At 39.0% G+C, this 13,847-nt stretch overlaps 1 protein-coding gene across 2 annotated transcripts in view; it reads right to left on the bottom strand.

The window, feature by feature from the left end:
- The window catches only part of CENPF (centromere protein F), a 43,448-nt gene extending 31,250 nt beyond the window's left edge, over window positions 1-12,198 (bottom strand). The window contains exons 1-7 of one of the 2 annotated variants that reach the window (XM_071578594.1): window positions 11,995-12,198; window positions 11,304-11,505; window positions 9,791-9,987; window positions 7,160-7,275; window positions 4,928-5,019; window positions 1,854-2,127; window positions 171-373 (exon numbers count right to left, since the gene is read on the bottom strand). In XM_071578594.1, coding sequence (XP_071434695.1) covers window positions 171-373; window positions 1,854-2,127; window positions 4,928-5,019; window positions 7,160-7,275; window positions 9,791-9,987; window positions 11,304-11,465 — 1,044 coding nt within the window. In that variant the 5' untranslated portion in view covers window positions 11,466-11,505; window positions 11,995-12,198. The remainder of the gene's footprint in view (window positions 1-170; window positions 374-1,853; window positions 2,128-4,927; window positions 5,020-7,159; window positions 7,276-9,790; window positions 9,988-11,303; window positions 11,506-11,994) is intronic. The other variant, XM_071578584.1, reaches the window with a different exon arrangement.
- Between the last annotated feature and the right edge of the window lie 1,649 nt (window positions 12,199-13,847).

Genomic DNA, 13,847 nt, shown 5'->3' with positions numbered 1-13,847 from the left:
GTATTAATGTTTTTACAGGTAGTACATATCAAACTAACATATACTTTCAAAACTTGATCCTCAGCAAATGCTCAGGACACAGTCTTGAGTGAAATGGCTGAAAACTGACACACATGAATACTGGCAATGAATTGCAAGGACGGACAGCAGCATGTGATACAGCATTTTACCTGTGTGGTAGCTTGATCAAGTTGTGCTCTTGTTTGAGTCAGTTCATCTCTAGTTCTTTTCAGAGCTTTATCCTTTTCTGTTAATTCCAATTTCAGTCTGTCCAGCTCCAGTCCAGTCTCTTGATGTTTATTCATGTGGGATCTGTTCACTTTTGCTTGAGCTTGCAGTTGTTGTTCGAGGTCTTTAATAGTGGAATTTAGTTCTGAATTTAAAAAAAAAGTTAAGATTAAGGATACTTTCTGCTTTGGAAGGTATGTCTTCCAGGCACTCAAATTTCCAAGTGTCTTACACCTCCTAAAATATTTAGTATGTTTGGTAACTACCCAAGTTCCTGATACAGGCAGACACCCTGTAAAACGTTCAGCAAGTTAAAACAAAAGTTTTAACTGTCTTCTACTACTATGTAAATGACTGAAGCTATCAAGATTTAAAGACAGTTGACTCTACATCAGTAATTCCCACTTTATGAGAACACAGCAACATGCGAGCTCAGGAACAAATGCTGCAAAGGCAAAGACAATTTGTTCTTCTACTGGTGTGGTTTTGTTTGGTTTTGTTGCTGTTTTTAAACATGCAGAAATGTATCACTTGAGATGTCTATTATAATTTGTTTTTATTTTTAAAAGGAAAGCTATCCACTACATTTGTTTGGGGCAACTGTCTCTGCTTCCAAGAGACTTTTCAACTATTGGGCATCTGTAAATGCACCATTTCATATGTTAATCTTATTCCCGACTCAAAGCTGAGTACATAAAAAACTAAACCAAGTAATCTTCTCACAATATACATCACTAAGAGTTTATATGCCAAAAATCATAACACAATATAAAGTAGAAAATATAAGTCAGCTACACAGAGCATTCTCCATAATTACAATTATCTGGTAATAATTTTATTTTGTTAAAAAGTCCTATCTTCCTGATTCTGAATTTATACGGCTTCCAAGTTGAAATTGTTCTGTGTGTAGGTATTTGAATGAACAGTTTGGAGAGTACGGGAACTGTTAGTGTGAAAGCTGTCCAAAGAGTCTAAAAAGTAGGCTTAAGCAAATGACAAATGCACAATAAAACAACTGTTTGCTCTCTTATGACTATCAGATATCAGGAATGAGAATTTCTTCATGTCATTTGTGCAATACAAGACCATATCTTGCTTTTCCATTGTACTTTTTGCCTCATACTTCATTTGGTTCTTCCAATAGTATCCATTATGGATTAACTCAGTTACACATTAAGCATGTTCAACCACTTAATTTTTAACACAGTTATTGCTTAGCCATGAATCTCAATAGCATATAAAATTAAAGAAGAAATATAATAGAACTTAACAGTGAAATGTAATGATATCCTGAGAAGTGTTTTAACTCTGTTTTAAGAGAATTGTTCTATGGGCAATTGGATTAACGGAAAAGGACATTTTTCTTTTTTCCCCCCACTCATTCCAAAAATACAAACTCCCTTCTAATCCTCATACCCCTTATGCAGAAGATACCACAGCTTGTAGATAATGTCTGTGTACTGGCTGATCATTGAAAATACACACCCCAGCTACCAAAAGCAACAAGTATCTTTCTCTGCCCCTTGCTAAAGCACTAACTTCAATACCTCGCTTCTATCCACACACCCGCTTTCATAGACTATATAGGGCACTGCCACTGGGTCTTAAGTAAATATATCAGATACCTTGGTTCTGAGCTCTTAGCTGGATCGTGAGTGATGAATTACAATTCTCAAAAAAGGTGTTGTCAAACTCATTCTTCTCTGATATAATACTAGAATTTGTTTCTTTTTCGCATAGAAAAGAGGATGCTGCAGAACTTCCCCTTGCAGGTGTTTCTTGATTTCTAGATGGTGTCTTTTCTTGTTGCCATGAAAATACAGATGAGGAAGCCTGATGCCGAGCAATCTCTCTGTGACTCAAAGAGCTTTGAGGATGAGGCTGACTTACTTTCTGTGCCTAAAAAAGAAAAGGATGTACCTTTACAGAGTTCCATATCTAATATATAAAAAAATATCTGATTTATTATTATGTAGCTAGTAGGTCATCATTTCACATTGTTGTAATGCCACAACATCCACCAGTGCAAACTACTGATTCATGTAATTATTTTTTATGCTATATATATTAAATAACTTCAGCCCAAGTAACCCAGGATAACTGATACTTCTAAACACAAACCAGGATCTCCAAAAAAGTAATCTTATCTGTGTATCTTTAAAAGTAAAGTATGCAGATTTTTGTCTTTTTCAAGAGAGATCTCAATGTTTACATCCTAAATTTTTCGAAATTGAAGACTACATTTTTGCAGGCAATTGCTGACACAAGTAAGCTGCAAAAAAACAGAAATCTAGACTGACATATCTGATATCTCACCCACATTTAGTTCTTCTGGACAAACACAGCTAAATTCAAAACAGATTTATTTCTTTAAACTTATAAATACAGATTACCCCAAAATTGCAATGATAAAATACACCAGGTACCAGATTTCAACCTCTTCCCATAGAAAAATTAAACAGAACTGAAACAGTAGGGTTTTTTCTTCTTTTTAAATGCAAAAAAAACCCAAACAAACCACCAAAGCAACAAAACCTCAAACAGTAAAGCCTCTATTGTATATTTAACTGGATTTTCAAATGCCTATCATTGGAATTATTTTTTCCTTAAACTAAATCCCTAAGCCATGTAATATCCAGTGTGACTTCTGTGTCCAATCACAGAATATGGTGTTATCCAGGAATAACTGCGCCAACACCAGAAATCTATATTATATTGTCCAGAATGCTGTGTCCAATCCTGTAAAGTAACTTGTTAACAGAAAAAAAGCATAAAAACCTAACCATGCATGCAGTAATCATTTCTCTTACATGTCATTTAAATTTACAGAGTTTCTGGGACAGAAGTTTGAATCCAGGAAATAAAGGGGAAATTGATACTCATTTTTACTGAAATACTTCATGTGTACTTTCTTTTTTTAGATCTATTTGTATTTTGGCCTTTTTATTATACTCTGTGACAAAGAGTTCTGCCATGTAACACAGTACAGTGTAATAAAATAGGATTTGTTCTGAGCATGCAGAGCAGTAATTATGGCTTATGAAAAGAAGGAAAATGACTGTTCTGTTCCCTCTCTTGATCCTCACTCATCTTTGTACCATCCACTTGTACCATCTGTTTGGAGATGAGAGGAAGAAATTGTCAAGGAATATTCAAGATGCAAGAGCCATTTGGCTATATATAGGCAAAGAGTATTTTCTCATTAGTTCTTAATTCTTTTCCTAAAAACACAATATTGAAGTATTCAGAGAACAGGCCACAATGACTACCAAAATGCTTCCTGGAATCATGTAATTAGATTAGGAGTCTGAATGTACTCATTTTTCAAATTATGTTTTCCAGATGCATTACTTCACCTTTTTTTTTTTTAGTGGAATTATACTTACCATCTTAATTATCGAAATTATTTAGTGTTACAAAATACTGTGTGGTCTTCAACCATATTATTCAACTCTTTTCCAGAACATTGATGAATATGCTGAGTAGCAAAGTTCTCTTTACCAAGCCTTTTCAGACTCTGTTGATTGTTCCCCAGCTTTAAAAACTGACCATTTGTTGCCACTGAGCTCAATCTTTACCTTTAAACTTGCAAGAATTTGCCTTATCAAAATTTTTCCCTTTTTCAGTGTTTTGTGGATACCCAACAACATTATACTGAATGGCACTTGACTCGCACATTGTCTGATTTATTCTTTAAAAAAATGAAAAGGTCTGAAAATATATGAGGCATGATTTCCCTTTACCAATAAATAGTTGATCTTCATACACCATACCTACCCAAGCATCAATACAGATATTGGTTCATATTTCTAACACTCAGTTCAGGACAAAAAGTTGGCCTGACTAAACTACATTTCCAGAAATCAGCACTGTAAGTAGGTGGGGTTTTTTCTAAATGCCATCACCCTTGTCCCCCTTCCAGTTTCAAGAGAAGAATGAGGTAAGTTGCACATCACAATGATTCAATAGTCCCGCACTGCAGTGCCCTATCAAGGAATGAGCAAATACTCTCTGTATCTCATGATTTTTTTGTATTTCTATGCATTTTATCAAAATAATTTAATACTACTTCTGACTTTTGAGGCTATGCCACAGATTTAACCCCAATGAAGGGTTGCTGCCACCCAAGCACAGAACCCAACACTTGGCCTTGTTGAATTTCACACTGGTATATAAGTTTTTAAACCTTTACATAGTAATTACCAAATAAAGAATTATTTCACATTTTCCGCAATAGCTTTTTAGTTGAGGGCTTTCATATCTTATTCATCTTGTTCTCAGAGATTACCCAATACAGTTACTCCTTATGTATTTGAAACATTAACGGGTTTCTATTTTTTAGGGATGAATTATTTCTTATACTTTTTCAAGGCTATTTTATTATGCCATCATATTTAACGTGGCATAAGTGACCTTGTAAGCTCTCATTCTTGCTTGCATGAGACTTCAAGTTTTTGGTGTATGTGTTCTCATTTTTAATGTCCTTCTTTACTTTACTAATCAAAGATGCTGCCTTTTCTGAATTCTCCAAGATTACTTCTGAATGGCAGTACACACAGATTAATTCTATATCTTTTTTTTTTTAATTTTACTTTAAGCCATGTCGGACATATTTCAGTAGCTTTCCACTTCATTTTCCAAGTTCACTCAGGAGTAACTTACTTAAATACCACAGATACCATTTCTAAAAGGTACTTACCTTAAGCTGGATGGTTCTCAGTTGTAATTCTAGCTCTTTATTTTCCTGTACTTTTTGCTTGTATTTTTCTTCAAGTTCTTCAAACTTAGCATCTACCAAAACATGATGAATACTTCTTCATAATCTACCTTAGTACACAGGTAATCTTTTCTAGCCTACTGCTATCAAATAAAAATGAACAGCTATCAGAAGTGTCGGATCATGAGGAAGAAACAACTGTATATACAATATGTTCAGTAATTTAGGACCTCAAACTACACTGGTGGAATATCTGAAACTTACTATTAGAATGAAAATACAACTGTTAAAAGTAGGGATCCAATGCCACAATTTTTTTAACCCCTCTCTAAAAAGTATCTACACACATTAAAAAAAACCCAAACATGTAACATAAATGTGTATTATGTGTTTTGTATATACACAAACATATAGATTTCTTTATTTCTTCCCATCAGTAGCACAAAGCATTAATATTGCTAAGAAATTACCAGAAAATAAGGCTAGATCTTTTTCTTGAGATTCCAAATTGATTTCCTTGATTTTCCAAATATAATAGGAATTGGACAAAGAATTTACTTAGGATAGTTCCTAAAGAAAGTAGTAAGGTTTCCTGACCTCCTTTTCTCCAGACTAAACATCCCTCAGCCACTGCTCGTAAAACTTGTTCTCCAGGCCCTTCACCAGCTCGATTGCCCTTCTCTGGACGTGATCCAGCACCTCAATGTCTTTCTTGCACGGAGGGGCCCAGAACTGAACACTGGACTTGAGGTGTGGCCTCACCACTGCCAAGTACAGGGGGACAATCCCTTCCCTGTTCCTGCTGGCCACACCATTGCTGATACAGGCCAGGAAGCCTTCGGTCTTCTTGGCCACCTGGGCTCACACTGGCTCGTGTTCAGCCATCTGTCAAACATCCCCAGGCCTTTTTCTGGGGGGAGCTTTCCAGGCACTCTACCCCAAACCTGTAGTGCTGCCTGGGGTTGTTGTCACCCAAGCACAGGACCCAACACTTGGCCTTGCTGAATTTCACACATTGGCCTCAGCCCATCGATGCAGCCTGTCCAGATCCCTGTGCAGGGCCTTCCTACCCTCCTGTCCAACTTGGCATCATCTGCAAACTTGCTGAGGATGAATTCAATCTCCTCATCCAGATCTTGATAAAGATATTAAACAGAACTGGCCCCAGTGAACACTGGGGAACAACAGTAGTGACCGGCCACCAGCTGGATTTAAATCCATTCACCTCCACTCTCTGGACCTGGCCATCCAGACAGTTTTTTACCCAATCCAAACAGTCTTTTTACCCTTATAAGTCCCTTCCAATTTGAAATACTATAGGATTCAATGATCTTAATGAATTTTAGACTCCCAGCTTTCAGAGGAAAAAAATCTCCCCAGAATATAATTTTAAATACAGTTATTTAAATAATTGTAATCTAATCCCCATTTCAGTAGTGCCATGCTTAGTGGAATACTTGACACTGTCCCTAACTGCACTACTTTTCAGATATGTATAAAGCGAAAGAAACAAGAGTGTAAGAGACTCTCAGATTTCCCATGGGAGCAAGCCTGAAATGCCAAACTCACAGAACATTTGTTCACAGCACAGAAATCAGTAAATAGCATGCACAATATGGAACACATCAAAGTTTTTCAGCATAGAAAGCATAACAGTGTTTGGCTACAGAACAGTTCTCCAGTTAAGGCGCTTCTAGTTCATTCAAATATTTTAAATGTATTAGATGTTACTAATTTGAAGATAGAAGGGATGCTTTGAAATGGATAGCATACAAATTGTGCAGATTATCATGCACAATAATAGCCTAAACAAAACATAAATTTCCAAAGAAATAACACATATGACTGTTGACTGCATTTTAGTAAAAATTCCTGTGGTACATGAAGAAAGAAATTTGCTCCCTATTACATGAAGGGAAGAGCTAACACTAGGAACAGGCAATCAAAAAAATTCTGAAGTCTGTTGATGGATATTCCTATAACTATTCCATGTCCCTAAAATAGCACTGAAAAGATGTAACATTTGTTATGTCTTCACTGTGCATTAAGAATTTTTAAAATTGAAACCCATAGTGCTACAAATTAGACACTTCCATAACAACCTGTATAACAGGGACCAGGCAACTCAGTGTAAGTGTAAGGTTCAGAGTACTCCACCTTCCAAGACAACTGACAGTTAACTATTGGTGCTAGATGAAAGAAAGACTAATTTACCATTATTACTTTGAACTGGTGTTAAAGGAGCAGTAAAACTTTGCTGTGGAGTGCCACTGAATGATACATCTCCCGCAATCAATGTTTGCTGACTTCTCTCAAGCTCACATTTGTATCTGTTTAAGAAAGAAGGAGCATAAATTAATAATGGAAACTAAAAAGTTAATTATTTATTTTTAAGAGCCTAAAATACACTAATAAATTACACAATTCTAAGAACTTAGTTTAAAGATCAAGTCAAAATACACCCACTGAAAATAGTAGTATAACAGTAATATGAAGAATATATTTTATTTAGAGTTTCAACATATTTAATCAACTACACATAAGTCAAAGCTAAAAAACCAAACTAAACCCCAAGTTGATGAAAATCAGTTAGAACTGCTTAAGGTCTCACTATACAAAGCTGTAGTCCAGCTAAACGCACCCACATTACTATAAACACAGAATATAAAACTCTTCAGTAAGTATCTTTATGGTATGTATGTATGTATGGCCAGACTTGGCAGACGAAGATTTGGGAAGGGCTCTCCCCACGTGGGTGTGCCCTTCCAGCCTGCACAGTGGATTTTTTAAGTGAGGCACAGCGTGCACAGAACTGGCCCCACCCTTTAACTCCTAAGGTTCATCTGCCACAGCCAAGCAAGCTTTGACGGTGACAGTGAAGTCCTTGGGACTAGAACCTACAGCCCTTGGTATTCCCAGGAGGTCTCCCATCCAAGTACTAACCGGGGCTGACCCTGCTGAGGTTCTGAGATCTGACAGGATCGGATGTGAAGGAGGCATTTTACATGCTATGTTCTGACACTGCTCACTTTGAGAAAACTACACATAATTCACAAAAACAGAAGGGAATACTCTCCCTTGAACAGCATAGTTTTCATAGGTTCCATTTACGTTGCTACCAAAACACCACAACAGACCATCCACTGGAGAGACTTTCGTGTGCATGAAGAGTTACAAGCCCATCCAGTCAAACCATATAACCAGTGTGCAGGCAGCATAGCAACTTTGATCCTGCTTAGTAAGCACAGGTTGATTAGAGAATAGTTCTAGGCTGCAGCCCATTGCATAAGTGACTCCACAACTTGCCTTTCCATTTTTCTGTCTTTTGCAGCACAACACTGAGAACTCCTCTCCCAGTGGATTGCTAATTGATATGAAGTGGCAAATTATCAGCTACCAGCATGAAACAGCACAGTCAAATACAAAACCAGAAACAATTGCCAAGAACAAGCTACGTGCAGTAACTGGTGATCTTCTGTAGTGGACAGCTTTGTAAGGTAATGTAGCAGGAAGGAGAGAACACAGCAAACTAGACTTCATTTGGGAATAGAGAAACAGAACACATATCTTTAGCTCACAATCTCTTTGGCCCAACATTTGACAGCAGATACAGAAAACACTAGTGTGGTTCTATCAATCCTGTTGAATCTATCTAGACTCTTCATTGATGGATCTCAGAAACTCCTTGCACAAAGTTGGTGTTTCTTCATGCCATAAATTATTTTATTGTACTATTTCTCACAGCAATCAAATACTTCAACTATTCTTGTTTTTCCCCAAAAGGGGGCAAAGGGAAAAACCCAACAAAACAAAAAGACCAATGCAACTTTTTCTTTATTTGCTTTTATTAGGGCATGTAAGAGGCATGCCACCCAAAAGTTAAAGGAAGCAGATATAATTCCGGCCAAAAAAAAAACGCCAAAGCAAAAAAACTAAAACCCACCAAATAAATATCCCAAGCCATCAAGAAACCTGGTATCCCAGATTCACCCCTCTCTGCAACAATAATTCTGCATTACTAGTAGTAAGACAATGGTTTATTGCATAGGCAGGACACTCAGCCTTATTGACATGCACCATTTCAGAAATACTTTTATTCAAGAATGGAGGGTGCCTCTAATATGACAGCAAGTTTAACAGATGAGAGCACTCCCTTCACTGTAGGCAACTGCTCCATTTGTGTGGCACCCTCAGCTGAAGGACGGCAGATATATCTGCATTACAGAAGACTTTTATTGTATGAACTGCATTACAACTCTACAGACAGTACAAAGACACTATTTCAGCAGGAGCATGTTTACAAAGTGAGGTGGTATGAATTAGGTACCACTTTATCAAAGCAACTGGATTCTGTAATTCAGTCACACTTGCAGCTTCCTCTTCAACTCCAATAGATATTCAAGTCTCCTTCTTTCAGTTCTCATATTTTTATTGGTAGCCTTCACTCTACAAAGTGAATTGTCCATGTACTTTCCCTACACCTCCAAGTTCTTTGCAGGTTACTTTTACCAAGTGTCTCAGTTGTGCTAGCTGTTTTGTTTAAAAAAAAATAAAGTCACAGAATGGATGGCTCCATTTTAACATGACACTGCAGAATTCCCTCAAATTAAACAGGATCTACAGGTCCTAACTGCTTCAAGCAGCACAGCAGCTTACGTCGCCTATATGTCCGTATATGTATGTGCGTGTATTAAAACAGGCTGATGTTCTAAGATTCAGATTCATAAAATTTGAATGAAGTATGATGTGAAGGGAAACTAAAAGACCATGAATGACATATTAAATGATCAAAACATGACAAAATAACCACTGTACGTAGGTTAGAGACATACATCAAGTCCTCACCTTTTCAGTTCTTGTTCTAGCCTTTCAATGTCTTTCTTGCTGGAATTCAGTTGACCTGACTGAATGTTGACCTGAGATTCTTTTACTTGAAGATCATGTGAAATTTTCTGCTTTGCTTTCTCAAGACTATCACACAATTCCATCAAGCTCTGGTTTTCTCTTTTTAGTATTGCAGATTCATTTTTTTCACTTTCAACCTAGTTGGAATATAGAGATATCTTTGAAGTTATAGTCTTCTCTATGCTTCTGTGCAATTATAATTATTTTAGTAACACAAAGTTTACATAGTGTTATTTTCTTCATAACATTTCAAAATCCTGACAGCTCTAAAAATCTTCAGATATATAGTCTTTAAATATTTTCAGGCATGAAAAAACCACATTTTCTAAAATTCAACTCAGAGACTTTAAAATTTTGTATTTATTGACTAGACACAAGCTCATGAAAAAAAACATTAATCCCTGAAATTTAATAATCCACATTAGCCCACATTCTTCACTGATCATCTCAGTTTCCTTTCCAGGCTATCAGCTTTAGCAGCCAGATCACCTTGGCAATCAGTGTACAGTCTTTGTATAGTGAGTTAAGAGTCACAGCTTTGAAGATGGTGTCTGACAGTAAAGATACCCTTCTCCTCTTTGGAGAAGCATCCAAGGGGCAGACTTCATCTTTGGCACAGTGTTATTCTTTTGACTGAAAAATAGCGAGTATTAGCTGCTGTTTCTGAGTTTTAAAGCTTCTTTTTGTTTGGTGAGTGCAGCAGTTCCTTGGAATGGTTGAAATAAGTACCTGGAAACTCAAATTAAAACTGCAAGGTTTAAGAGTTGCTAGAAAGTTGTAGCAACCCTAGGGAATAAAAGGCAACCTTTGTAAATTGCCTCTGAGCTGTAATCAAATATTACAAAACAAAATTGAACAAAATGGGTCACAGCTGTCTGAAGCATGGCAGGACCTTGACCAAGAGGGCCTAAGGCTTCCTGGTTAGAGGGCTGACAGGGTGGTCAGATGAGGTGTAAAATTACAGCCCTAAAAATGAAAAGGAACACTAAATTCCAAGATCCCAGTCTCCACAAGTTAAAAACAGGGAATTACATAAACTAAGTAGGAGATTATAGGTATCTGTAGGCAAGGTGAAACAGGAATAGGCTGCTAACTGTACAGCTCTGTTATATAAAACAGGCCCAGTTGTTATCAAGATTTTTAACAGGCATAACAATAAAGAATTTATTTTCCTACTCATAAAGAGCTGTAGGAAAACCACAAAGTACACATAAACACATGGAGATGGACAATCATGCCAGACAGGAAGCAGGAATTCTATTAACAATGAGAACTAAACATGGGAGAGAATATGATGAGTATGAAGTAAGCTGAAGATAAATGGTTAATACTTCTATGCTACCTTTCCTCTCAGTCTGTGGGAAGAAACAAAACACTAACCCACCTCCTAAAACGAACCAGATAATAACATTTTATAACTGTGTTGGGCATGGAGAATTGCATTTTAGGTTACCTTCTGCTTCTGTTTTTGCAAAGCTGCCTCCAAAGACTCGAATTGGTATTGTCTTTGCTGACGCTCCTTTTTAAGCTTATCGACTTGACTTTCCAGCTCATGGATCTTCTGAAGGACTCTGGGGGAGAGGCCTTCTTTCCATTCCTCCACAGCCCAGCTCATATTGACCAGATTCTTGTTTCATACAAAACGGGTACTGTGCCTGAAACGCAAAGACAGCTACAATTAGACCATAAAAAAAGATTAAACAAGCTTCCCTTTTAAATAAATTGCATTTTTTCAGCATAGCAGAGATTAGAATATAGCATTCCGTGCAGGTTTCCGGATCTAAACAGCAAGCAGCGACTTTAAACATTAGGTAGGTCCTGTTTAGACACACTTGTACGCGGCTAGCCGGAGACTTTGAAACTTCGCTTTAATCAACCTCCTGGCAACAACAGGGTGTATACTCTGATAGCTGCATTTGACAGATGTATGTCAGAGAGCTTCTCTGCGCGTCCCATTTCGGCGTTGCTGAGAGCCATCACCGCTCACGTTGTATCTCAGCGGCGTCTCAGCGGAAAGCCCCGTGAAACCGGCGGCTCTGGGCGAGGGACTAAAACCAGAGAGAGACCAAAGAGGACGGACCAAGCCCACCCAAGACCAGGGGGCTGCCTGTCACCTCCTGCCCTGCGCCCGACCGACCACTCACTCACTGGTAAATGCCCGGAGCCCGGCAGCAGCGACCAAAACACGGCGTGAGGCTGATGCTCGTGTCCGTGTCCGTGTCCGTGTCCGTGTCCCGTGTCCCGTGTCCCGTGTCCCGTGTCCCGTGTCCCGTGTCCGTGTCCGTGTCCGTGTCCGTGTTCCGTGTCCCGTGTCCGTGTTCCCCGTCCCTGCTCCAGCCGCACCTCAAACCCGCCACCGCCCCGCGGCCGTTTGTGCCCGCCCCCTCATGCCGTCCCTGAAGCGCTGATTGGCCCGAACGCCACGCCGTTCGCCACGCCCCCTCTCCTGACTACCAATGAAAGCGCAGCATTGCTCGCCGGCCCTCGTGAGTGGCTGGTTCGGAAGCGTTCAAAGTCCATTGGAGGCGCTGGCGCAGGTGCAGCGCGGTCCCAGAGGCCGTTGGTCGCAGTTGGGCGGGGCAGCTTCGCACGTTGGTACCCACAGTTGGGCGGGGCGACCGCTGGGGCGGGAAGCATGGAGAGGGAGAGGGATGGGGATGGGGATGGGCATGGGCATGGGCATGGGCATGGGGATGGGCATGGGCATGGGGATGGGCATACGGATAGGGATTGGCATTGGCATTGGCATTGAGACTGGGAAAGCGCAGCAGTTGTGGGGGTGTAATGGCTGCGTCAGACTTTTATCCAAACTTAATTTCCCAATCTCTATGCTGTTCCGCTTATCACTCGTTCACTAGGAAAGATCTACGGAAGGATCCCAAAGTGCTTTTCCATTCCGTTCTGCCGCAACTGCTCCCGGGAGTTGGGTTTGGGGGATTTTTTGAGGCAGGGAAGGTAACTCTGCCGAATATTGCACATTTTCTACGCAGAAATATAAGCACACAAATAAGAACACTATTTGTAAGTGTATTCTAACACGGAGCATAAGGTGGAAATGGCAACAATGAAGGCTGAAGGATTCTAAACCTCCTGTGAATTTTCCTGGATACCTGTGACTGGTTTTCCAAACCCTCTGGCGTTCCTCTCCCTGACCCTGGCCTGCATCTCTGAGGAAAGGGGGGTTCGGATTTGAAGCACAATGATCCATTCCATGAGAATCCGTGAATTGTGATTCTATGATTGGATTATCATTCCACCTAATTAAATGTCCTGCTTCTCATGATTACTCTGAGAATATTTACTCAAGCACTGTTCTTTTAATCATATTTAGGAAATTGAGTTAAACAAATCTTCCCTGATAAGTCAAACATCGAGAGCTCCAATTGTAAATAAATATAGAATAGCAAACTCACTAGCACATTGCTATTAAATCTCCAAATTACCTCCAGAGCAAAAGAAGGCATTGAAATGGTGGAACTGATCAATCATAAATACCTCTTCAGAGATGACACCAAAAAAAAAAAAAAGAACCCCTAACCAGCTAGAAAACTCCATGATGAACTTTGTGCAGGCAGTTCACAGAATAGCAGCAGAGCAGGAACTAATAGAAGAGTGGAAATTGGAAATCCCTCACCTAGGACTGTCAAATAATTTGTGAAAGCTGAGGATCAGTCTGAACTGAAGGGGATACCCCGCTCCGTGGACAAGCAGCAGATATTCTGTAAAATTTAAGTACTTATATGTTATATTCAGTAAGTGTTTCTCATTTGACAGTAACAAATGTAACTTAATAAATTGTAGCTTAACCAACTGCAGAAGTTGAAGAGTTTCCAGCTTCTACAGATGATATTATAGTGGAACCATTGACAGACATGGAGCCCAAGCATTTAAACTAATTCACCATGATTAATCCCTCAGGGAAAGCTTCAGCAAAACAGCTTCCAATTCCAAGGGCAGTGGCATATTTTTCAGGAGAAAAATGAGTAGAGACAGCCTT

The sequence above is a fragment of the Pithys albifrons genome, chromosome 2 (genome assembly GCF_047495875.1).
Source record: "Pithys albifrons albifrons isolate INPA30051 chromosome 2, PitAlb_v1, whole genome shotgun sequence".
Lineage (NCBI taxonomy): Eukaryota > Metazoa > Chordata > Aves > Passeriformes > Thamnophilidae > Pithys > Pithys albifrons.
This window is presented reverse-complemented; position numbering and strand designations above follow the sequence as displayed.